Here is a 27,338-nt window from a genome sequence, read left to right as displayed (position 1 = left end):
ATGATTTGGGCTTTTTTTCCATCAGAATTTTTTCAGAAACTGTTAGAGACAAGCAGCTGGAAACCATTCGAAAAATTTATCTGGCTTTCGGTGAAAATTTTACGGGCTTCACAGAGAATAAGGACTGTTACTACAGCTTCAAGGAAGCCCCACAATGGCGCACGGTGCGCCGCGCTCCGAGCCACCATTGAGAGGCAGAAACCACCACATCATTTCTAAACGGATGGCTGTGTGGAGCCGGGACCGTTGTGAGCAATTTCTCTGGTTATCACAAGAGCTGGACATCAGCCATTTTCCGTCAGATTTCCCTTTTAACAAGAGATTTTGTCATGGAAAGCCGCGCGGAAGCTTCGCGCGTCTCGACCGATTCGCTGATCGAGCGAGACAAAGAATACCTACATTTCGGAGTGCCAGGGGACAAGTTGGGACATGCCTATCTCGGCTTTCAATGCTTACCAGCCCAGTGAGTATAAGAGAAATTGTGGAGAGCTGGGCATGTCCCAACTTCTCCTTTAACATTCCAAACAGAGGTGTTCCTTTGTCTCGCTTGATCAGCAAATCGGTCGTGACGCGCAAAGCCTCCGCGCGGCTTTCCATGACAAAATCTCTTGTTAAAAGTGAAATCTGCCAGAAAATGGCTGATGCCCAGCTCTTGTGATAACCAGAGAAATTGCACATGACGGTCCCGGCTCCACACAGCCATCCGTTTAGAAATGATGTGGTGGTTTCTGCCTCTCGATGGTGTCTCAGAGCGTGGCGCGCCGTGCGCCATTGTGGGCCGTCCTTAAAGTTGTAGTAACAGTCCTTATTCTCTGTGAAGCCCGTAAAATTTTCAACGAAAGCCAGATACATTTTTCGAATGGTTTCCAGCTGCTTGTCTCTAACAGTTTCTGAAAAAATTCTGATGGAAAAAAAGCCCAAATCATTCCGCCATTTCCTCGCAATGAAACAACGACGAGAGGGATGGACCACTCCTCACTCAAAGCCTGCCCACAGGCGAATGACGCAACCGACAGGCATGGAAAAACTCATGAATGCCCACGAAGGTTCAAGCTTGGCTGACGTAAAAACATATGAATCAAATCCATATAATTTTTGAAAAAAATAAAAAGGTACAATACTACTCTCACAGACCTCGTATACCTGGTTGTCAGATGCTAACCAAGATGGCGGCGCTCTGGCAACAGCCAGCAAATGAGCGGATCGCCTCGGTCCTGAGTAAATAGAACTCAATGAATGCAATACAAATGGGACGAATAATCCATGTCACGTGACATACTAAGCACCAATCAAATGACAAGGATCCACTCAGCCTTTATATATCTTTTATCAACTGACAAATCAACTGACATAAATATACTGTATATATATATAATACAGTCAAGTGTATAAGTATTTGGAAAGTGACATATTTTTGGTAATTTTGCCTCTGGACACCACCACAATGTGAGTGAGGGAAACCAACAAGACACCCAGAGTTACAGGGTTCTATGGCTATGACTGGAGTAACTGCACTGGTGCAACTTTTTTTTTTTCTGTTTTATCACCAGTTGCACTTTTATGGTGAAGTGGTATATAGAGAAGGAATTTCTTATAAAAAAGATGTGAAATTTTTTCCACACTTTCCCAGAAGGCACATGGATGACTCAAGCCTAGATTTGGTCATCCTTCTCTAATTCACTCCACCATGAAGCAGTGACTGGTGATGCGTCTTCCAACAGACAAGTGTTGAACCATTCCCACTTTCTCCTCTCACATCCATAGAGACCTATAACACTTTCAGGGCTGTTTAGGCATCTTGGTGGTTTCCCTCGCTCGGTTGATCACTGAATTAAGACAGATTATATCCTGACTCTGACATATTCCTGTATGCCTCCACCTGTCTGAAGAAACTGGTGACACGAGGTGTAAAAAGGCTGTGATTCCCAATTGGTTAATGGATTAGTTTTGTTACATCCCAAGAATTAAAGTTTAAAGTCTACTCTACAAGCACATATTGATCACTGTGTTTTAATTACATTGTGGTCATGCACAGAAGCAAAATTGTTAAAGTTGTTAAGGGCCAAATACTATGGATGTGACTCTCTCGTTCTCTATCTGTGTGTGTGTATATCAGTGATGGCCATAGCTAACCTAAAAGTTAACTTGGATAGCTGCTAATCTGCTAACTTTAAGTGAAATGTGATCATGTTAAATCGATAAAACATTTAGCTCCAGCTACTAATTTAATTGAACATTTATTTAACCACATTAGTGCCATTGAGATCAAGATCTCTTTTGCAAGGGAGACTTGGGCAATTTTAACAACAATTTTAATGATAACCACTAGCTTCTAACTTTTATGAAATGTAATTATTTGTTTTTAGCTGAAAAACAGATCTTAACCATAAAAAAAGAATGACAAAGAGCTGAATTTTTTTGATTGTGTACCATAACATGGACATTCCCACAAAGTTTAACATGCCAAGATCAGATGATGCTCAAGTTGATCTGGAGGTACATAAAGAAATAATGAACAAATGAAATGAAACATTAGTTTCCTTTCAACATAGTTTATTCACAGGACAGTATATAATAATAATAATTTCATGACATAAAATATCAATACTGTGCCCTCAAAGGTCAATCTGAAAGTGCTTCCACATCTGAAAATAATATTTATTATTATAGAGAAACAATCCTGAAAGTTTCTTGCTGTAGTCACAATATGTACATGCAATCCTTTATTTGTTATGAACATCGAGCTTGTCCATTTTGTGTGTGTGTGTGTGTGTGTGTGTGTGTGTGTGTGTCATGGTTCAAGCCCATCACCTTACCTCAGCTGTAAATTCATTTATCAGAATCTTCATTTATTTGCTTTGAGAAAAGTTAGATTTGGACTCATTCCTTTCATAAGTGATGAAAAAACTGTTTTAAATCCTCTCAGCACTGCTATTGCACACAACATCCACCAGATGTCAGTAGTGTCCTTATGGAATGACTGAGCTGGTCATCAAGCTATTCGATACCCTCCTCATGTTCAGTTCACAACTCATGAGGCTGCCTGTGCACATAATCGTTTTAAAAACTGAGGATAGGTTTTGATACCATTTTGCGTCATGAAGGTCCTTTGGGCAGGGAAGACTTCAATAAATCTAAGTCTGACTGAAGTTTATTATTATTATTATTTTGTACAATTTTTCCCACAGTAAACCCAAACAAGTTTGCAGAACTCAAAAATACTGAGGTAATCAGTTTCCACAATATTTTTGAGTTCATGAACTTAAAATTAAATTGTTGCCAGAACTTAAAAGTTTTGATTATATGCTACTTGTACCTCAGGATTACAGTTAAATTAGTATTCTGTTGGGAAAGTGTAAGTACACGGACCCACAACAGGGGGCGCAAATGAACGGACAATGGAATAGGTCAAATAACAACACTTTACTGTTGCGAACGTGCACAACAAACACAACAGATTACACAATAGATCAGAGGTCAAATTACAAGGTGTCGTGTGGGCAGGCTCGAAGATAGGAGACGCCTGTCCAAAGCAGAACCGGAACCACACGATTTCCTCCGCCACCAGACCCCGGGAATACTGGAGCCGCCAAGTCCCGAACTCCCAGGTGGCCACTGCCTCCGCGTGTCGGACCTGGTACTGCTGGCGAGGAACAAAAACACAATTAAACGTGGGTGCGTCTGCACCCAGCAATCTGCACGGCAGGGAAGCTACCTCCACCTCTCGTTGGAGAAAAAGTCTGTTATCACTCACAAAAATCACAAAAAGGGCTTTCTATCAAGCAGTCAGGCTGAGGATATTACCTTTCAGGTAGAACGATATCTCGGCAAAGAGGTGGAGATGACGTCTTGCTGATATACCGATGCAGATCAGATGAGTGGTGACAGCTGTCACAGGTGATGAGTGTCAGCTGTCACCCGGCTGCTCCTGTGAGGCGGCAGCGCCCTCTGGTGCCTGGAGCCCGCACTCCAGGCAGGGTGCCCTCTGGTGGTGGTGGGCCAGCAGTACCTCCTCTTCAGCGGCCCACACAACATATTCATTAAGTAAAAGTAAGCCATTTCAGCTGCTCCCTTGCTTTTCACTCAGGGTCACCTCAACAGATCAGAGGTGGATCTGCATGTTGAGCTGACAGGTTTTTACACCAGATGCCCTTCCTGACACAACTCCACATTACATAAAGAAATGTGGCAGGGTTTGAACCAGGAACCTTCTGCACCAAAATAAAGCACACTAACCACTTTCCACCACCACCACTGTTGAAGTGCTTGCTAAGTCAACTCAAATATTTCCATATATAATTACTTAATTCTTTTAAGTTGTGCTTAAGTTATACTTTGAAGTTTTGCTTACTTAATACATAATTAGTTCAAGTCAATCAAAGAGTTTAATTTACTCAAAAAGCAAGACCATGTTACACAAACTTGAAATATTTTAGTAAGTCAAATGTTTTCTTAAAACTTTGAGTTTACACTACTTAATCCTTTTAATTAACTTGAACATTCAGGTTTAGAGTGCTGCAGCCAGTCTTCTCCGTGTGACCCTGATCCTATCTGACCCCAGAAGCTAAGCAAAGTGTGCAGGGGCAGAGCCAGGATTTTGTAAGGGTGGGGTGGGTTGGGGGGTGGGGCACAGGATTTGTGAGCCATAAGATTACATAACATAACAAGTCTGGTCAGACCAGACTTATTCACAAATTTTATGCCTATAGATCTTATGTAACGACCTAATCACCTATAATAATTGATCATTATTATCCCAGTGGAGGTGTAGGACTCTCCAAATTCATATTTTGTTTCTTTGTTTTCATTTAAAAAAAATTGCTACAAATGTACCCTGTAACATAGGCTACCTAGAAAATCACTGTAAGTGCACACATCTCTGTCACAGACTAACAAACACCTTGAATTTTGCATTGACATTGTTATTAACACCATTTTTAAATGGTGTCATTGTGTTCAGTGTACAAATGCAAATATCATTGTAATCCAATCAATACAAAGTTTCCCTTGTTGATTGTCTGTCATCACATTTCTGCAACAAATATAAATGTCCAAAATTGTCTCATCATGTTAAAGAAATAAGAAAAATTAACCCGTATCTGGATTTTCTCTGGATAAGACTTTTCATGGAGATTGCTTGAAGACTTTTAGACAATGTGATCTCAGTGCTAAAAAATGTCCCAACTTGCTATGTAAATTAAGATTTTAAATATAACGCAATGCTAAAATACCCTCGACTGTATGAGCATGTAATTGATCAAAGAGTGTGTAGAAAAAATGTGACCTTTTTGACTCCTTAGAATAGGTCAAGGTTAGCCATCTTTGAACTTGTCCAACGTCTGTGTCCCAAGGATGTTCCCTGTCAATTTAAAGACCCTGGCAGTAATACGGATGGAGTTATGATGTGTGTGTGGAAAGAATGTGACCTTTTGACCCCTTAGAATAGGTGAAAGTTAGCCATCTTTGAACTTGTCCAAGGACTGTGTCCCAAGAATGCTCCCTGTGAATTTAAAGACCCTGGCAGCAACAGGAATTTAGTTACTGCTGGGGTGTGTAGAAAGAATATGACCTTTTGACCCCTTATGCTGAGCACAGACAGATAGCCGGACAGACGCACGCAAAGTCTATGCAGTACCCGATGGCCATATTTTGGCCTTGGGCAAAAATTATCCGGTTTTTGATGTTGCAATTGACTGTTACTACTTTTTACCCAAGGCCAAAATATGGCCATCAGGTACTGCATAGACTTTGCATCCGTCCGTCTGGCTGTCTGTGCTCAGCATAAGTCCAGTCCTATTGCTGTGGGGGTCTTCAAATTCACAGGGAACATTCTTGGGACACAGACCTTGGACAAGTTCAAAGATGGCAAACCTTGACCTATTCTAAGGAGTCAAAAAGGTCACATTCTTTCTACACACTTTTTGACTGATTACATGCTTATACAGTCGAGGGTACTTTAGCATTACACTCTATATTTTTTATTTCTTCTAATTTTAATTGGTGAAATTATTAGAAAAAGAAATGTATACATTCTTAATGGTATGAGCCAGCTCGGACTCATCATAGAGTCCGAGCTGATCATCATACAGATGGGGGCGGGAGGCTCATGTCTGTAATTGACATCCAGATCAGATCAACCCCCAAATGGGCTTTTCATTTTTTCATAACTTTCAGAGCCCAAATGATGCTCTCCTGCATCCTGGTTATCTTCATATTTCTGTTAATAAATCATTTCTTTATACTGTGTTCAAGACAAATTGTGTCTCCATTCAGAAAGCGATGATTGTGGTCCACGTCATATGGTAAGGTTCTGTGCTTTTGTGTTTGTCCAACACACCAGACACAGTAGTGATCAGATATTTAGCTGTGATCTGGGTTTCTGTTTGTGGCTGTCACCACAATTCGGTTTTAGGTGTTCCCCAGAGGATCAAGACTCTGGTGTCCTAGAATAGGGTGTGGATGTTCACTAAACAGACAACAGGTGATTGTTGTCACTGCTTGTTCATGTGTGGTTGTTTGTCCTGGAATGTTGTATTGTTGTGCTTCTGCCTCTGTGGTGTCTCACGTTTTACATCACTTCACAGTTATTACGGTCACCACTTGTCTTTCGTTCTTATCTGTCTTTATGTTGTTTTGATTGTCAGCCCTTAAATTAAAATGTTATAGGCTGATTGGGAATGGTAGGTGAAGGTCACACACGCACAGTGCACTACATGCTGTCTGTCTTGCAAAAACAAATTGCATATATGTGTATATATGTATATAAATGGTTCTGCCAGTTTGGCATTTACCATCACTATATATGTAGAGAGGGTAAAAAAAACAAAGATTGTTCTGAATATTTTGATAGGCAACGCATGGCCATTATACTAAAAGTAAGTACCTAAAAAGGGGATTATCTTAAGGTACGGTAAAATCAAGAAAATACCCTAAGAGCTCTGAGGGTTCAGGAGGCGCAGTGTTATCAGACCAGTTAAAACAAACAAAAAGCATCTGTAATATCTCAGGTTGTAATTTTTAAATAACTCACCTTTTGTCTTCTGCTGCAAGTCACGTCACAAACATCAACAAACCAGTAATCTGTTTGTAAAGACGTTTGTGTAATGTTGTAAACACAACACGGAGAACGTATCTCATATGTCTACTGTGTAGCTGTAAAACACTTTGACAGAACCACCAGAAAATTGATTTGCTCATTTGTCATGCACCTTAGAGCGACTGGATTCAGGCAGGACACATTTCTTCTCTATTTCTTTCTCCTTCATTCTGCACACGCCAGCTGAGCCCTTATGTGGTCTGCAGGAGTACCGACATGACCCCGGTGTGTCCCGGGGGAGCAGTCGATTTCCATACTGATAGAGACAGCGAGACCACACCTGTGCTCCTGGAAAACCTAACAGGAACTGAATCAGTCAGCCACACATTCTGATGCTGACTAGTGTCCAGGCCTCCCAGGAGAAGGACAGAGGGAATTGGGGGTAATTTAAAGAGAAATATGAGGGGAAAGGATGCTCACATCTGTCTCTGTTTATCCACTGTTGGATCCGTGTAGCTGCACGCCGCTGCTCAGCTCTTCATTAGCGTTGACTTAGACATGACAGACCACCAGAATTCGGGGTGTGATTGAGGGGTGGGGGGCAGAGGGGACAGGACAGCTCAAACTGTTCCTTAAAAAAACCAAAAGGAAAAAAAAAACATGTAGGTTTAGTAAACTCTCCCACAGAGAAGTTCTGCTTTCACTTATAAGAACACGGAAGGTAAATTTCACTTTGTTATGACTTTTGGAGGCAAAGGAATTAATCTCTTTTCTGCTGGGATTCTGAAAAGTACAGACCTTTTGCTCAAACTGCTGTAGCATTTTTAATATGCATGTCTGCAATCCGCATTACACTGTGTGCAAAAAAACACGATTAGATGCGCTATCAAATAATCCATCATGGCTTAATTTGATACATCTCTACTTTACCAGAGACAGCTTCCCAAAGAGTCTTCTGGCAGCATTAACGTCCGCTGTTTAAGGAAAGCCAAGTAGGGTAAGCATTAAATCTCTGCATTTCTCTCTCTTTGGCTCTCTCTGTGTGTGTGTGTGTGTTTATGTGGTATTTTGAACTTTTTGGCTGCTAAAAAACCATTTAAAGGGACCGTATTGTCCAAATCTGTTTTCCAGTTCCATACCATAAGATTTGCATTTCATGTCAAATGTCAAAAGTCCAAAACTAAACACCTAAGATGAAGCTTTTAATGACTTCCTGGACTTGACCATCAGAAGTGTATGCGTATGTGGTTGAAAGTGCTGAACTTATAGAGACATTAATTTATCTCAGCAGTGACATACATGTGTCTGGGTCCTCGGTCTTTGAGATCAAAAAACGCCTGTGACGCTCTTAGGAAGTCATGAGCTTGCTAGACAGAAGTATTTGGCAAAGCTGATATCTTTGCAGGAGAACAAAGGTCCAAGTCTTTAGGATGTGTGTTTCCTGGCTTACTGTATGGTTGTAAGACTTGGATGGTACCCAGTGACCTAGATGTCTTTGGTACCAGGTTGCTTCAGAGGGTCCTTGGGTACGGCTGGAATGGCTTTGTGTCAAATGAGTGGTTACTTAGAGAGAGACAGAGATGACAATTATTATTTGCTTTGTGAGGACTACAGTGGCTGGAGAAGACCAAAAGGACACTGACACTAATAATAACAACTTTTGTTTAACCAGGTAGAAACCCATTGAGATCAAAACCTCTTTTTCAAGGATGACTTGGCCAACAAAGGACACGTCATAGTGGACAGGTTAACATCAACATAAAACGCTGGTGATAAATACAATACAATCATCTTGTCCATAAAAACATTGCACATGATGTAAAGTCTCAAACAGATTTAGATTTAGAAACATAGGCATTGTGCCAAAAAATCCCATTTGTGATCTTGTAAAATAGACAAGAAGGTGTTCAGGGAAGTCAGTCTGGACAGTTTCAGTTTGGATTTGGAGAATGTTCCAATCAGAGGGAGCTGAAAAACTAAAGACATTTTTTCCCGCTTCAGAGCGGACACAAGGTATACAAAAACATAACCTGTCATTCGAGCCCAGAGCGTAACGGCTTTCACATGTCGGAAGTAAACTGGACAACTAGATCAGAACCAGACCAATAAGAGTTCTGTAAACCAGAATCAACCAGTGTGTATAACACCTGACAGACAAAGAGGGCATGCCCGCTTTGGCGTACAACTCAGTGGTGGGTGAGGTGGCTACAACCAGTGATGAATCTCAAGGCACAATGATACATGGGGGTCAAGGACTGTTGACAACTGGTTGAGGCACATCTATACACAACATCGCCATAGTCCAATAAGGGCAGTAAGGCAGCAGTTATCAGGAGCAGTTGAGGAGAACCCTGACTTGTTTCTGTAAAGGAAGCCTAGCTTCACCCTTAACTTGGAAATCAAGTGTTTAAAATGAACTTTAAGAGAGAGATCTGTGTCAATAGTCAATCCTAAATACTTGTAGCTGCTGACTAACTCAAGAACATTACCCCGGGTAGTTTTGATTGATGGTATGTTCTCCAAGGAAACAGGTGATTTAGAGAAAAACATTATTTTGGATTTTTCTGCATTCAAGACTAATTTAAATTTCTCCAATACACCTGGCTGTGACAGATGATAGTTACTTTTGAGAGGTAGAGCTGTCCATCCAGGACCCCAATTCAGTTCTGTGGTGTGTTATGAATGTAGTAAAGCGAGACACAAGCTCATTGTTCCCAAAGTTGATTTGACTTGTGTATGTTAAAAGATGCCAAAATTGGAGGTTCAGTGGTCCTCATCTGAAACTACTAGAATATTTACTTACTTTCTCATGGAAATTTTGCAGACCCACTCACTGACTCAATGACTCAATGAGTGACTCACTCCATTAATGTTATGTTTGCCCTGTGAAATGAACTACATATAAGTGTACTTGTGCTGCTGACACGAAACTTTGGGAGTTTTAGATACGAGGTCTGTCCGTAAAGTATCGTACCTTTTTATTTTTTTCAAAAACTATATGGATTCATTCATGTTTTTACGTCAGACATGCTTGAACCCTCGTGCGCATGCGTGAGTTTTCCACGCCTGTCGGTGACGTCATTCGCCTGTGAGCACTCCTTGTGGGAGGAGTGGTCCCGCCCCCTCGTCGGATTTTCATTGTCTGGAAAATGGCGGCATGAAAAGGACTTTTTTTCCATCAGAATGTTTTCAGAAGCTGTTAGAGGACTGGCACCTGGAAAACCATTCGAAACAATTATCTGGCTTTCAGTGAAAATTTTACGGGCTTCACAGAGAATAAGGACTTTAACTACAGGTTTAAGGACCCCTTTAAAGGACGGTCGGTGCGCCGCGCTGCGAGCTGCGACGATGCGGCACAAACCACTGGATCATTTCTAAGCTGATGGCTCTGTGGATACGAGACCGTCGTGTGCTCTTTCTCTGGTTATCACAAGACCTGGACATCAGCCATTTTCCGGCAGATTTCACTTTTAACAAGAGATTTTGTCATGGAAAAGCCTATCTCGGCTTTCAGTGCTTACCAGTCGAGTGAGTATAAAAGAACTTGTGGAGAGCTGGACATGTCCCAACTTGTCCTCTAAACACTCCCGAAACGGAGGTGTTCCTTTGTCTCGCTTCATCAGCGAATCGGTCATGACGCGCGAAGCCTCCGCGCGGCTTTCCATGACAAAATCTCTTGTTAAAGTGAAATCTGCCGGGAAAATGGCTGATGTCCAGGTCTTTGTGATAACCAGAGAACGAGCACACGACGGTCTCGTATCCACAGAGCCATCCGTTTTTAGAAATGATCCAGTAGTTTGTGCCGCATCGTCGCAGCTCGCAGCGCGGCGCACCGACCGTCCTTTAAAGGGGTCCTTAAACCTGTAGTTAAGTCCTTATTCTCTGTGAAGCCGTAAAATTTTCACTGAAAGCCAGATAAATTTTTCGAATGGTTTCCAGGTGCCAGTCTCTAACAGCTTCTGAAAACATTCTGATGGAAAAAAGTCCTTTTCATTCCGCCATTTCCAGACAATGAAAATCCGACGAGGGGGCGGGACCACTCCTCCCACAAGGAGTGCTCACAGGCGAATGACGTCACGGACAGGCGTGGAAAAACTCACGCATGCGCACGAGGGTTCAAGCATGTCTGATGTAAAAACATATGAATGAAATCCATATAGTTTTTGAAAAAAATAAAAAGGTACGACACTTTACGGACAGACCTCGTATTGCTGGTGTAAGGTGCTGTCTCATTCTGTCTGTTTATTAGTTGAATTACTCAAAAATACCCAAAAGCCATTTTGTTGGCAAAGCTACAGTATTTCAGATTTTTGTTATTTGCTTTTATGTGTTTGTTTATTGGCAGAAATGGAATATAGCATTCATAGACATGTCATGGAGGTCAGCAGGAGTTGCTGTGCATGTGGTAGTCAATAGGCCTCACTCCCCTGACAGCCAAAGGATACTCAGGGGGGTCACTCGGGGGATGATGGTCTAGTGGTTAAGGGCTGGGCTTGAGACCAAAGGATCCTCGGTTCAAACCCCAGCCTGACCGGAAAATCACTAATCGCCCTTGGGCAAGGTCCCAAATCCCCAAGTTGCTTCCGGTGTGTAGTGAGTATCTTGCATGGCAGCAACTTGACATCAATGTGTGAGTGTGTATGGGTGAATGTGAGGCATCATTGTAAAGAACTTTGAACCTCTGTTGTAGATGGAAAAGCGTTATATAAATGCAGTCCATTTATTTCAGACCAGAGCCCAGGGTTTTAGCTGACTGGTCAGAGTGTCCACCTCCCATGCATGAGTTTGTGTCCCGAGTGGAGTGAGTGGGAGGAGTCAATCATAACACAGCTCAGAGCAAGCCACTACATATGTACAATAATGTACATAATGTACAATTTCCTGCAACAACAACACTGTGTTTTCATGAGCTTAGAATGAGCCCTTCATATCTATGTGGGAGTGGGACCCCTCATAGAGGCTATCATCTTGCACCGCCATGTTACTACAGTAGCTCAAAAGGGACACACTTACTCCGACTTCTGCATTTTGCAGATGTAGCCGGAAATCTGAAGAAAAACAAAACAAACAGAAAAACAATGAAAGAGTGGATGCTTCCCTCGACACTAGCTACTGGTTGCTCGTGCAAGTTAACAAGTTTGATAACCCTTGTGATTATATGGCTACAACGGTATGCACGCTCTGATATTTTCCCATATCAGACCATTACCATGACAATCAGTCTAGATCGCGTATCAAATTTGCGACTTTGTTTACAGTTTTCACAGTGAGAAATAAAACAAAACAAAAAGCGAACAAAGAAAACGGAGGAATTAACAGCAAACGAGCTCGACGTGGACGTGCACAATGAAATGAAGACCAACAAGATGAAAACACATCTCCAAACAGTCAAGAACAGATTCAAAAGTACGTTATAAACCAGAAAGGTAAAAACACGATTAGAAAAACCAAGTGGGACATGAACATACTCCATAAATCTAAACAGCATCGGAAAAAAAACACAGATTGAAAGCTTACCAGCTAATGACCTTAACCATCTGTTAGCAAATTCTTGGAAGTGAAGAAAGCAAATGGGTCTGACTACGAACCCAGCACCGTCAGCAGCTTCCATATTCGGGCGATACCGGACGTTCGTGTGTTTATATATAATATAATAAATAAATTATTAACCTCGCTTGCTTGGTCTGTACGGGAATATCAGACCTCTGTGTTTTTTGCACGGACCTTGCTATGCTTGGTCTGTACCGTCAATACTTCGGTCTGATATGTTCCCGTACAGACCTCACGCTTATAGTTAATTATCCTTGATTTTTGTAAATGGAGATCATACATATTGCTTATCACAAGGGAAGGTAAGAGAGCATGAATTCCTGTTCTCAAAGAAGTGAAAAAGTGAAAGGAATCATAATCATGACCTGTGATGGCATAATACAATGTGCAATCTCACCACCAGATGACAGTAAATCCCACACACTGCAGCTTTAAATTTTGAAAGGAAAAAAAAAATGCAAGTTTTGTTGATCCCATTAAATTTAATTTCCAGGAGTTCATTAGCTTTGTTTACCGCTCTGTGATATTGCAGTTTTTTGACACTTAACAGAGTCACACAGTTTAATGAGTGTTGACTTTTGTTAAGACGGAATCTCTCAGGAATGTTTTAATAAACAGTCACTTGGATAAAATAATCTTGCGATAATTCAATGTTTTTTCTGCATTGCTGTAATTCATATGCACCAGACAGCCGATATATTAATCTGTATGTCAAAATGGATAATACGTTAATACCTTCTTCTCCAAACGCTGGGATACTCTCCTTCTGATGTTACTCTCACCTTCCAGTTTCTCCCTCTTACCCCTCCCATCCTTCCCTCTCTTACAACTCTTTGCACTCCCAACACATTCCCTCCAGCAGAGCAGCGTGAGATACTTAAATTATATGACAGTGCATGAAATCTTTTGCCATTCACTGCAGTTTTGAGGAACACAAGGAATCGAATAATCTCCAGCTGAGTTTTTATGATGCCTGTGAGACCCGTGTAGTCCGGTGTAGGACATTAAGACAGGAACAAAGGAAGCAAAACAGGTGAGGATGATGTTGTACCTCCTCTGCTGATACAAATCAATGAATGTGTGATTTGAATTTATGACGTGGAGAAAATCAGATACTTGCAGTCATCATGTTGAAAGCTGGCAGATGTTGTCTGTGAAGCCCCAACAGACAAATTTAATTGTGCAGTCTTCCTAAAACCTGTGGTTTACTGTGACCCAAAATATGTGTTTTCATTCAAGTTCTGACACAAAATGAATGTGTGACAATATCTTTGCTCAGAACAGAACATTCACTGTTAGTTTAGTCTTCTGTTCAGTTCTTTCTTGGACTGGGCGGTGAGTAGGACTGTGGTAACCAGCAGCTTGGATCCCTTTTTTCAGTGAGGAAAGGTTTAGTGACCTTTTCTTCGTGGACAATGCTGTGACTTTTGCGGGATAGAGAGATACCCTAAAACTGAGCGAGGAAACCAAGTTTGTTTGCAATAGTATATGTTCAAGACGTGTGCTTTCAGTGACTTCCTGGACTCAGCCATCAGAAGTCTGTCTATATGCAGAAAAAGTGTTGAACTTGTGGAGACATTCACTTAACTCCAAAGGGATATCCATGTCTCTGTGTCCTCAGTCTATGGGATCAGGAGACACTTGGGAAGAGCTTATGGAGTTATGAGGTTGCTGGACAGATGTTTAACAATGCTGATGTCTATATGGTTCTGAGACTTGGGTGCTAACCAGTGACATAAGGCAATGACTGGATGTCTTTGGTACGTGACATAATCGGACGATCCTTGACTTTCTGTCAAACAAGTGGTGACTTAAGACACTGTTTCCCAATCTGGTCCTCATCTGCATTTCTCTGTGCTCTGACTACACATAATAAGCTGAATCAGGTGTGTTCCATTATTCAGCCAGCTGTTGTTTGGCTGAACACTCCTGAGTGAGCTGATCTGGTCTGACTACACGAGGAACAAATGGAAAATGTGTAGTAATTTTGGTTCCAAGGACCAGGATTGGGAAGCACTAACTTAGGCAGACTCAAAAAGGGGAGAGTCAGTTGCATTGCGAGTGAACGTCAGCTGCAGCATTTTGGCGAAGTGGTGTGTTTCTCTGGGTGTGACCCAGCATGCAGGTGCCTCAGTGTGGAAGACCCCTGCAGCTGGAGAACACCAAAGGGATGCCCAAGTGTCACCCGGTTGTGACGAATGGATGGCTACCTTAGATAGGTGAGGATGGATCAGTGAGGTGCCGGGGTGGTTGCCATTTCACAGACCTGGGACCGTTCCCGGTATGGTGGATGGAGCAGCACAACGCATACTACCTCCAAACCTGACCTCGACTTGACTTGACTCGTTTCACCTTCTTGATTTTAAACAAGCTAGTTGTGGGATTGCTGCATAATTTTATATTTAACTTTCAGGTTGTTACAGACAGTGTTGTGAAAAGTAACTTTGACAAGTTACTTTTTTAGTTACTTTTTTAGTTGCTTTATACAGTTGCTTTATGCAGTTACTTCATTAGCAGCATTATGCAATTACTTTATTAGAATCTGCCGAAAACTTGCAACTAATAAGTAATGTAACTAATAAGGTAACGAGTAATGTAACTTGGTTACTCGTAAGATTGAGCAATCAGCAAAGTAACTCATCAGCAAAGTAACTAATAGTTACTTTTCTGAGTACTAAATCTTAAAAATAACCAAATAAGATTATGAGTAACTTTATTAATTACATTCAGCAGCTGCCGACAAGGTGTCCGCAGCTGCTAATGAACTAACTGTATGAAGTAACTGTAAAATATAACTGTATAAATTAACTAATGAAGTAACTTTCCAAAGTTACTTTCCCCAACACTGGTTACAGATGTCACATTGGAGAAAAATACCTCCTCTTTCCCGTTTTTTTTTTTCTTACAGATCAGCAATGAGCGGAGGAGTCAATGTGAAGTCTGCTCCCCGGACTCTACACTCATCAGGAAGTCCACTCCCTGGCAGCCTCTTACCCTGCTCACCTAAAGCAGACTCCCGCCGTCTGCCAAGTGACCTGTCCTCTACACACAACCCTAAAGACAAACCCACATCTTCTGCTTTACCTTTCCCACAGAGTTCTGGCATTCCCAGCCCATCATCCAGACACCTACTGAAAAGTCAGCTCCTCCGGCGGGTTCTACCTGTTCCTCAAGGTTCACGCTCCGCCTACAGTAGCCCCCTGACAAAGCGCAGACTTCCCCCACACTCTAAAGACACACTGGACCTGAGGAAATCTAGCCTGGCTCACATTCCTGCACTATTTCTGCATGATGCCAATCGTAACAGACACACCTTCAGCAATATGGACCAGACATGTGGAAATGCACCACTGCAACTCAGGAAAAGAGACAACTCCAACACCAATTCCCAGGTGGGACATGAGATAAAATCAGAAAGAAAGGAGGAACAAGGGCTTGGGGAATTGCAGCCAGTCCACTCTGACATTTTAAACAATGAGAACATTGGCCCTGCCCTTACTCATACCATCAGCAACATTGAGTTGGCCATCAAAGGTCGGAGCGACTCCACAAGCCAATCAGATGAAGAGATGGGGACTCCAGAGGACACTAGTCCTGCTTGTTCTCCTGGTGTTTTGCAACTGCAGCCGATCACATTGACAATGCCGGTTATGTACGCAGAGATGCAAATGGCCAAAGTCAACATGGCTGCTGTGGCTCCCTTCAGTTACAGGTGAGTTATCCACACTCACATCCTTAAAGTATTCAAGTGTTCATTTGATAGCTTCTGGTCTTATACAGTAGTGTTCAGAATAATAGTGCTATGTGACTAAAAAGATTAATCCAGGTTTTGAGTATATTTCTTATTGTTACATGGGAAACAAGGTACCAGTAGATTCAGTAGATTCTCACAAATCCAACAAGACCAAGCATTCATGATATGCACACTCTTAAGGCTATGAAATTGGGCTATTAGTAAAAAAAGGTAGAAAAGGGGGTGTTCACAATAATAGTAACATCTGCTGTTGACGCTACAAACTCAAAACTATTATGTTCAAACTGCTTTTTTAGCAATCCTGTGAATCACTAAACTAGTATTTAGTTGTATAACCACAGTTTTTCATGATTTCTTCACATGTGCAAGGCATTAATTTTGTTGGTTTGGAACCAAGATTTTGCTCGTGTACTACTGTGCTTGGGGTCATTATCTTGTTGAAACACCCATTTCAAGGGCATGACCTCTTCAGCATAAGGCAACATGACCTCTTCAAGTATTCTGACATATCCAAACTGATCCATGATACCTGGTATGCGATATATAGGCCCAACACCATAGTAGGAGAAACATGCCCATATCATGATGCTTGCACCACCATGCTTCACTGTCTTCACTGTGAACTGTGGCTTGAATTCAGAGTTTGGGGGTCATCTCACAAACTGTCTGCAGCCCTTGGACCCAAAAAGAACAATTTTATTCTCATCAGTCCACAAAATATTCCTCCATTTCTCTTTAGGCCAGTTGATGTGTTCTTTGGCAAATTGTAACCTCTTCTGCACATGTCTTTTATTTAACAGGGGACTTTGCGGTGGATTCTTGCAAATAAATTAGCTTCACACAGGCGTCTTCTAACTGTCACAACACTTACAGGTAACTCCAGACTGTCTTTGATCATCCTGGAGCTGATCAGTGGGTGAGCCTTTGCCATTCTGGTTATTCTTCTATCCATTTTGATGGTTGTTTTCCATTTTCTTCCATGCGTCTCTGTTTTTTTTTTGTCCATTTTATAGCACTGGAGATCATTGAAGATGAACAGCCTATAATTTTTTGCACCTGCGTATAAGTTTTCCCCTCTCCAATCAACTTTTTAATCAAACTACGCTGTTCTTCTGAACAATGTCTTGAACGTCCCATTTTCCTCAGGCTTTCAAAGAGAAAAGCATGTTCAACAGGTGCTGGCTTCATCCTTAAATAGGGACACCTGATTCACACCTGTTTGTTCCACAAAACCGACGAACTCACTGACTGAATGCCACACTACTATTATTGTGAACACCCCCTTTTCTACATTTTTTTACTAATAGCCCAATTTCATAGCCTTAAGAGTGTGTATATCATGAATGCTTGGTCTTACTGGATTTGTGACAATCTACTGAATCTACTGGTACCATGTTTCCCATGTAACAATAAGAAATATACTCTAAACCCGGATTAATCTTTTTAGTCACATAGCACTACAATTATTCTGAACACTACTGTACAATCAACTGTTGTTCCGACACGTAGTTTGTCCTCATGTGGAATAAAACCTGAAAACTCATTTTCATTTAAGACTTGACAAAGAATGAAAAGGAGTTAGTTGTTCCAAGCCAGGAACTCTTACGAAGATCAGAAAAAGATTGGCGCTCTGTTGCCCATGTGTGAACTTGATGGATCCTTGTAGATTACAGTTCTCTTCAGTAGGTTTTAAATAAACATGAAGTACTGTTGACCTAATTTGAGATTTGATACAGTGCAATTCTGATATAGCCTCAAACTTTCATTTCACCTTTAATGTCACATTTCACATTTAACCTTTATACATGCTTCCCTTAGGCAGTATTATTAGAAAGCATTGCTTAAATTTTCATTGTTACGCAGATGATACCCAGCTTTATCTATCCATGAAGCCATAGACTTAGACTGCTGGGGGGTTCCCATGATGCACTGAGTGTTTCTTTCTCTTTTTGCTCTGTATGCACCACTCTGCATTTAATCATTAGTGACTGATCTCTGCTCTCTTCCACAGCATGTCTTTTTCCAGGTTCTCTCACTCAGCCCCAACCAGTCCCAGCAGAAGACTGCCCCTCCCTGAGCCTGGTTCTGCTGGAGGTTTCTTCCTGTTAAAAGGGAGTTTTTCCTTCCCACTGTCGCCAAGTGCTTGCTCATAGGGGGTCATTTTGACCATTGGGGTTTTTCCGTAATTATTGTATGGCTTTTGCCTTACAATATAAAGCGCCTTGGGGCAACTGTTTGTTGTGATTTGGCGCTATATAAATAAAATTGATTCGATTTGATTTGATTTAAAAGCAAAATTCTAAAAATGGCCAATATTGTGACGCATGCTGACTACAATATACTGTTTGTACACTAAAAGAACAGTTAACACACTGGGGGGAGATCTCAGTATTTGACTTTTGAATCTTTATTTTAACTTCTTTAATTTGCAGATGAGTGGGATAGGTAATGAATTTAATGTAGAAATTTTGGCTTTGGTTTTCAGGTGTCCTGGAGGCCTCTTTGAATAACAATTGGTCCACAGTGACAAAAATATATGTATATAAATAAATAAATAAATAAAGTCTCATATTTGCTAGTATTTGTGGTGATTTTTAGATCTTCTTGTGTTTCAAGGACAACATTCATAAATCAAGATGCTAATGTTGTCAGTCATTTTAAAAGACACATTGGGCCTCATGTATCAACGTTGCGTACGGCGATATTTGAGCATATATGGGGTGTATGCCAAAACAGCTGCGCCACTTGGCATTTATCAATGTGGTCGTTGGTGTACGCTGCGCTGAAAATATACACCAGGTCGAGAGGTGGCATAAATTATACACCAAAATGAACCAGCACTGGAATCCACATGAAAATGAAAATGATCAACATGATAAACAGTGCCATCATACAAATCAATGCATATGTTACATAAATAACACTTTCCTGATTATACTACCTAATAATCAATACAAATCCCGCTTTTGCGGGATTGTTGGTCTATCGAGCACGATCCGTGGCGCTGACTGCAAAGAAAGCGCTGCTCGCCTTTTTCTCCAGACTTCGAGCCTGGAGCCAGAGCAGCGCTGAGCTTAACTTTATGTGGTGTGATCGTTTTAGACAATGAAATTGATAATTACAACTGTAGTGTTGTCATTCCCTTCACCCGTGCTGCAATCAGGTTTTGTCGTCTCCATTCGTTTGTCACAATAAAATAAAGAAAGAAATACATCTTAAGAATAAAGAAATCTGAAAAATTAGGCGTGTCTTATTAATTGAGCGAGCAAATATCCACATGTCAAGAATTATTGACATGTGAAAAGAGAATACAGTGGTCTCTCGCTATAACGCCGTTCACCTTTCGCGGCCTCGTCGTTTCGCTGAGTTTTTAGTCCAATTTTGCATGCCATGCCATGCCTGTTCTGTGTTCTGCGTATCTGTTTATAAGAATCTTCTCGCCCAGAAGAAAAAAGAGCGCCAACAACTACCCATAACTGTGTTTGTCACTCGGAAACAGACACCTGCAGCGAGGTGTGAGTGGAAAAAGGCGCGGCGTCAGGACGAAGAGGCCCGATCTGTGAAATACTGGTCAGTCACTATTAATAATTTCTTATGTGTCCAACCTCGTAGGTTGATCGTTAAAATTAAATTCGTTAGTTCTAAAAGTCATCTTAATTATTTATAGGAAAACGTTCTATTTTTATTTCTCAAACAAATGTTTGGGCCTGAAAACAGGTTGGTCTTATTTTCCTACTAAGGTTTGAACTTTGAGAGTGTTTACACACGAGAGAAAAGTGAGAAAACGTTCATGCCTGATTGAGAAAGTGTATAAAGCGGTTTTACAGCTTTGAAACGTCTAGAATAATTGTAAAAAAAATAATGCTGACTACGTCGCGGTTTTGTGCATTACAGACTATTTTTAGATTGTAACTCCCGCGATAAACGAGGGACCACTGTAACACTTTTTTGATTATACTACAAAACCATTGATACGACGGCCGCTTTTGACGCTCTATTGGCACGCGTCGTGATTGGTGGAGTTCTTTTTCTTTGCCGTCTTCCTGGCTTCCATGTCATAAAATGAGGGTGTGTCTGAAGCGGAGTCTGAATATTTATGGGTGTGTTTATTATAATTACCATTGTTTTCACCCACCGCATTTATCAAGGTCACGTCAGGCGTACGCTGGAAATGGGCAGGTGCGCACTGCTTGATACATGTCACGGCAACTTTGGTGTACTTCAAATTTACACCACAAGTGCGCAACTTTGATACATGAGGCCCATTCATTCAATTTTATTTTAATTTATCTACATCATAATATGAAAATTCCCAGAAATTTGCATGAATTTGCAAGCATATCGATCTTGAGCCCTTTTATATTTACATTTTTTCTTTGCTAATTATTTACAGTCACATTTTGCACACCTGCAGTTGATAGTTTTCCTTAAAGGTGTCACAAACATTTTCAGCAAGCTAATCCAACTGAAGCAAAAATGTCTTCAGGTCCTGTTTATGTGTCTGTTGCTTTAAACAGAAATGAGTTGCTGCTTGCAACACCTATGATAATGAGCTCATCAGCTTATTGACCATGTCTCAGAGAACAAGCATTTGTTCAGATATGGAGTTTGTTACATATGTCACAAAAGTCGACCTGAGCTGTTTCAGGCCTAAACTTTGCTGACAGCAGGAGAATTTCCACATTTACACTCAAGGAACTGAGACTTTGAGGAGGTTTAACATGAAACCTCAACCATATTTACCTATAAAGACGAAACTAAGACAGATTTTACACAATAAGACTCCTTTAATGATTTTGATTATGTCTATGGCCTAAACACAGGCATGAGTAGGAGAATTGGATTATTTTATTTTACTGTAACACAAAGAAATTGTGTATTGATTTTCAAGGTTGCAGGTGCATGAGAGAGAGCTGTCACTGGATGAGCTGAGCGACTGTTCGTCTGGATCCATAGAAGTCTGCTGCGACGACCTCACATCAGGTGAGACACACAGGGACACGTTCCAGCTCCCTCATATTTCTGTCTCTGTTGGTGAATAAACTTTATATCCTAGTTCTGTCTGACAAACTAGCAGTAGGATGCCTAGAGCCTAAGAGCTCCTTTGGCAGGTTTGGATGCCTAGTTTCTGGCAGCCAGACACAGCCATAAAGAAAGGGAATGCCAGGGGCTGATCTTTGGGTCTCATTGGGGTTCCTGAATAGACTCAGTGAAGGGACAACCTTTTACCGTCCAAATGTGTGTCACACTCAGGCTCCAGCAGCCCTGTGTGAAGTCAGTGTCTGCGTGCATGTCAGCCTGGGGCTGTGCTCTGTGCAGCAGCTCGGAGAAGGGAATGAGAGGTGGACTCAGGGAGTTCAGATGAAGGAAGATGATGGCGGTGATGAGGGTCAGTAATGGGACTCACTAGCAGGCACTCACTCTTTCATTCGCTGTCAGTGGGATTATTTGTTGGTTGATTTCAGCTTCATCCAAGAGTGATGGAGGAGTTCCAGCTCATTTTTTTGTTCATAGTTTCCTTCTGAAACCTTCACTGACCTGTAACATAATTCCGTTAAGGTTCTTCTTCCTATTTAACTTCACGGTTTTTGGACAATAATTTGCTCCATATCAGAGGCGGATGTAGGACTTTTTTCCATGTCAGGGGGCCATTAAGGGGCCACATTTTACACAGTGAAGCCAACTGCTGTATATATTTAACTTCCATGCACAGTTCCCTGTTAATTACTTTGTCACTGCTTCAGTTTCAGATTTGAGGAAAGATGTGGATTAGCAGCAATCTTCCATTCCAGCTTATTAATTAATCAAAAACCTAGACAGAGCTTTAATTCATTTGAAAGCTTGTCTCTTAGTCTTGTCCATCCAAATTGGAAGTCCCAAAAACCAGTTTTATTTGTTATTATCTATCGTCCACCTGGTCGTTACTGTGAGTTTCTCTGTGAATTTTCAGACCTTTTGTCTGACTTAGTGCTTAGCTCAGATAAGATAATTATAGTGGGCGATTTTAACATCCACACAGATGCTGAGAATGACAGCCTCAACACTGCATTTAATCTATTATTAGACTCTATTGGCTTTGCTCAAAAAGTAAATGAGTCCACCCACCACTTTAATCATATCTTAGATCTTGTTCTGACTTATGGTATGGAAATAGAAGACTTAACAGTATTCCCTGAAAACTCCCTTCTGTCTGATCATTTTTTAATAACATTTACATTTACCCTGATGGACTACCCTGCAGTGGGGAATAAGTTTCATTACACTAGAAGTCTTTCAGAAGCGCTGTAACTAGGTTTAAGGATATGATTCCTTCTTTATGTTCTCTAATGTCATATACCAACACAGAGCAGAGTAGCTACCTAAACTCTGTAAGGGAGTTAGAGTATCTCGTCAATAGTTTTACATCCTCATTGAAGACAACTTTGGATGCTGTAGCTCCTCTGAAAAAGAGAGCTTTAAATCAGAAGTGTCTGACTCCGTGGTATAACTCACAAACTCGTAGCTTAAAGCAGATAACCCGTAAGTTGGAGAGGAAATGGCGTCTCACTAATTTAGAAGATCTTCACTTAGCCTGGAAAAAGAGTTTGTTGCTCTATAAGAAAGCCCTCTGTGAAGCTAGGACATCTTTCTACTCATCACTAATTGAAGAAAATAAGAACAACCCCAGGTTTCTTTTCAGCACTGTAGCCAGGCTGACAAAGAGTCAGAGCTGTATTGAGCTGAGTATTCCATTAACTTTAACTAGTAATGACTTCATGACTTTCTTTGCTAACAAAATTTTGACTATTAGAGAAAAAATTACTCATAACCATCCCAAAGATGTATCGTTATCTTTGGCTGCTTTCAGTGATGCCGGTATTTGGTTAGACTCTTTCTCTCCGATTGTTCTGTCTGAGTTATTTTCATTAGTTACTTCATCCAAACCATCAACATGCTTATTAGACCCCATTCCTGCCAGGCTGCTCAAGGAAGTCCTACCATTATTTAATGCTTCAATCTTAAATATGATCAATCTATCTTTGTTAGTTGGTTATGTACCACAGGCCTTTAAGGTGGCAGTAATTAAACCATTACTTAAAAAGCCATCACTTGACCCAGCTATCTTAGCTAATTATAGGCCAATCTCCAACCTTCCTTTTCTCTCAAAGATTCTTGAGAGGGTAGTTGTAAAACAGCTAACTGATCACCTGCAGAGGAATGGTCTATTTGAAGAGTTTCAGTCAGGTTTTAGAATTCATCATAGTACAGAAACAGCATTAGTGAAGGTTACAAATGATCTTCTTATGGCTTCGGACAGTGGACTTATCTCTGTGCTTGTTCTGTTGGACCTCAGTGCTGCTTTTGATACTGTTGACCATAAAATTTTATTACAGAGATTAGAGCATGTCATAGGTATTAAAGGCACTGCGCTGCGGTGGTTTGAATCATATTTGTCTAATAGATTACAGTTTGTTCATGTAAATGGGGAATCTTCTTCACAGACTAAAGTTAATTATGGAGTTCCACAAGGTTCTGTGCTAGGACCAATTTATTCACTTTATACATGCTTCCCTTGGGCAGTATTATTAGACGGTATTGCTTAAATTTTCATTGTTACGCAGATGATACCCAGCTTTATCTATCCATGAAGCCAGAGGATACACACCAATTAGCTAAACTGCAGGATTGTCTTACAGACATAAAGACATGGATGACCTCTAATTTCCTGCTTTTAAACTCAGATAAAACTGAACTTATTGTACTTGGCCCCACAAATCTTAGAAGCATGGTGTCTAACCAGATCGTTACTCTGGATGGCATTTCCCTGATCTCTAGTAATACTGTGAGAAATCTTGGAGTTATTTTTGATCAGGATATGTCATTCAAAGCGCATATTAAACAAATATGTAGGACTGCCTTTTTGCATTTACGCAATATCTCTAAAATCAGAAAGGTCTTGTCTCAGAGTGATGCTGAAAAACTAATTCATGCATTTATTTCCTCTAGGCTGGACTATTGTAATTCATTATTATCAGGTTGTCCTAAAAGTTCCCTAAAAAGCCTTCAGTTGGTTCAGAATGCTGCAGCTAGAGTGCTGACGGGGACTAGCAGGAGAGAGCATATCTCACCCGTGTTGGCCTCTCTTCATTGGCTTACTGTTAATTCTAGAATAGAATTTAAAATTCTTCTTCTTACTTATAAGGTTTTGAATAATCAGGTCCCATCTTATCTTAGGGACCTCGTAGTACCATATTACCCCATTAGAGCGCTTCGCTCTCAGACTGCGGGCTTACTTGTAGTTCCTAGGGTTTGTAAGAGTAGAATGGGAGGCAGAGCCTTCAGCTTTCAGGCTCCTCTCCTGTGGAACCAGCTCCCAATTCAGATCAGGGAGACAGATACCCTCTCTACTTTTAAGATTAGGCTTAAAACTTTCCTTTTCGCTAAGGCTTATAGTTAGGGCTGGATCGGGTGACCCTGGACCATCCCTTGGTTATGTTGCTTTAGACGTAGACTGTGGGGGGGTTCCCATGATGCACTGTTTCTTTCTCTTTTTGCTCCGTATGCATCACTCTGCATTTAATCATTAGTGATCGATCTCTTCCCCCCTTCTCGGCATGTCTTTTTCCTGGTTCTTTCCCTCAGCCCCAACCAGTCTCAGCAGAAGACTGCCCCTCCCTGAGCCTGGTTCTGCTGGAGGTTTCTTCCTGTTAAAAGGGAGTTTTTCCTTCCCACTGTGGCCAAGTGCTTGCTCATAGGGGGTCGTTTTGACCGTTGGGGTTTTTCATAATTATTGTATGGCCTTGCCTTGCAATATGGAGCGCCTTGGGGCAACTGTTTGTTGTGATTTGGCGCTATATAAGAAAAAAGTTGATTGATTGATGTGTCACTGAATATATTTTTCAAATTGTTATTTGCTAAGGAACGTGGGGCCTGATTTACTTCATGTTTGTGTGTGTAAAAATGCGTGCAAACATTGTAGTTCCCACAAAAAAAAAAAAAAACAAACAAAAAATTTAAAAAGTGCATGCTGATTTATTAACTATGACGGAGTTTTAGGGCCACATTGAATTTCTTTTTTTTTTTTTTAGATTTTGAGAAAAAGTCACAATATTACAAGAAAAAAGTCGTAAATTACGAGAATAAAGTCGTCATATTATTTTTTCTCATAATATTACGACTTTATTAGAGAATAAAGTCACCAATTTACTTACTGTCAATGGAACAATAGTTAAATGTCTGAAATAGCAAATTGTTTTTTTTTTAATTGCTGCACATGAACAAGTTCAGTTATGTGGCAGAGTTCAAGAGCAACAGAGCACAAGGTGCATAGCTACAAATGACTGAATTTCATTTTTTGTTAATTGTTATTAACACTTGCAAAATCCTCATTTATATACTGCTGTCTATGTCATTTTAAAACCTACTGTCATGAGCAATTAATCTTAGTAAATAACTTGCATTAATATCTCCAAACTAATGTGCAGAGGTTTAGAAAGCTCAGGCAATTTAGAGCTCCTTATATGGGCTCATAAATCAGGCCTTTTAAAATGCTTGACAAATATTAAAAATGAGACTATTAATAATTTTCATATTTACTTAAACTGTGAAGCATAAAACACAATTCATTAAACAAACAAGCATGAAAATATTTAAACATAAAGTATATTTTAGCGTGTTGTATTGGGAGTTGTTCTTCTTCTACTTCTTATTCCTATTTTACCGTGGTAGGCATCCATTTTAATGGTGCATTACTGCCAACCTTCTGCTTTGGAGTGAGAATCACACAGTAAATTCACAAAATATAAGAATTTATTGAGGCAGCATGGTGGCTTAGTGGTTAGCACTGTTGCCTCACTGCAAGAAGGTCATGAGTCTGATGCCCACCTGTGGCCTTTGTGTATAGAGTTTGCATGTTCTCCCCAGGTTGCGTGGGTTCTCTCTGGGTGCTCCGGCTTCCTCCCACATCCAAAGGCATGCTGGTTAGGTGGATTAGAAACTTTAAATTGTCCGTAGGTGTGCGTGTGGGTGTGATTTTTTTTTTTTGTCTATATGTGGCCCTGCGACAGACTGGCGTCATGTCCAGGGTGTAACCCGCCTTGTGCCCAGTGGCTGCTAGGATAGGCTTCAGCTCCCTGTGACCCTTAATTGGACTAAGTGGTTGAAGATGAGTGAGTGGAGAATTTTTTTGGTATTTTGAGAGGAAGGGTCACATCCAGGGCCCATCAGATATCAGATGGGGCAGTTTCCCTCTGGCCCTACACCTGGATTCGCCCCTGTTCCATATCTACAGCTACATTTGTGCACCACCATGAACAGATTGAAATGCAGACATGACTTAAGAGATATGACATAATTTATGTTTTAGTCATTTTTTTGGATGTTGTGTCAGGTGGATCAAAGGAGGTTTAGTGCATAGTTTTACCCTGTACACTGCAGACATAGTTTCATACCTGATTGTAAGACAGACAATAACAAGGGATTTTCATACCCTTAAGACCATTTATTGGACAAATACCTTTTATTGACTAAGTTTCCTTCTATTGTTCTATCCTGTACTACATGTAATCAGCAAGAATAGAGCTGACTGCAAATAAAATCTGTTTTTTTTTTGTGGTTTCACTGCGGTGAGTCAGGAAGGAGGTAGGGCTTCGAAGCAGACCGGCTCCTCTCTTTAAGGGCCTCCAGCTATCTTGAGACGATGCTTGTGGCTTTGTAATTGGCCCCTTGCAGGTGTTAGAAACACAACTTGAGTCCTCTGAAGCTGCACTTACACTGAGGGTGAACTGACACCATAATAGCTGTAATTTAGGGAGCCTAGAACAGGAGGGAAATGAGGAGGAAGGCAACGTTTCAAGGCAGGAAGGGACAGTGTATAAAGGGTGGGAGAAAGAGAGGTCAGTAGAATGAGAAATTTTATTTTGTTTGAAAAGGAAAAACAATGAATTCATGCAAAAGCCTTTGAATGTGTGTTTAGTACTGCCAAAAGAGTTTGCTGATAGTAAAATTGAAGAATGGACT

General features: G+C 40.9%; 1 protein-coding gene across 6 annotated transcripts in view; it reads left to right on the top strand.

The window, feature by feature from the left end:
- LOC117512423 (neuron navigator 1-like) overlaps window positions 1–27,338 on the top strand; it is a 261,229-nt gene that overhangs the window by 4,602 nt on the left and 229,289 nt on the right. For 5 of the 6 annotated variants that reach the window (XM_034172486.1, XM_034172481.1, XM_034172485.1 and 2 more), the window contains exons 2-3: window positions 15,495–16,298; window positions 21,232–21,323. In XM_034172486.1, the coding sequence (XP_034028377.1) occupies window positions 15,502–16,298; window positions 21,232–21,323 (889 nt within the window). In that variant the 5' untranslated portion in view covers window positions 15,495–15,501. The remainder of the gene's footprint in view (window positions 1–15,494; window positions 16,299–21,231; window positions 21,324–27,338) is intronic. The other variant, XM_034172482.1, reaches the window with a different exon arrangement.

Source organism: Thalassophryne amazonica, chromosome 6, assembly GCF_902500255.1.
Source record: "Thalassophryne amazonica chromosome 6, fThaAma1.1, whole genome shotgun sequence".
NCBI classification, from domain to species: Eukaryota; Metazoa; Chordata; class Actinopteri; order Batrachoidiformes; family Batrachoididae; genus Thalassophryne; species Thalassophryne amazonica.
The sequence above is the reverse complement of the archived record's forward strand: the minus strand, read 5'-3'. Positions and strand labels throughout refer to the sequence as shown.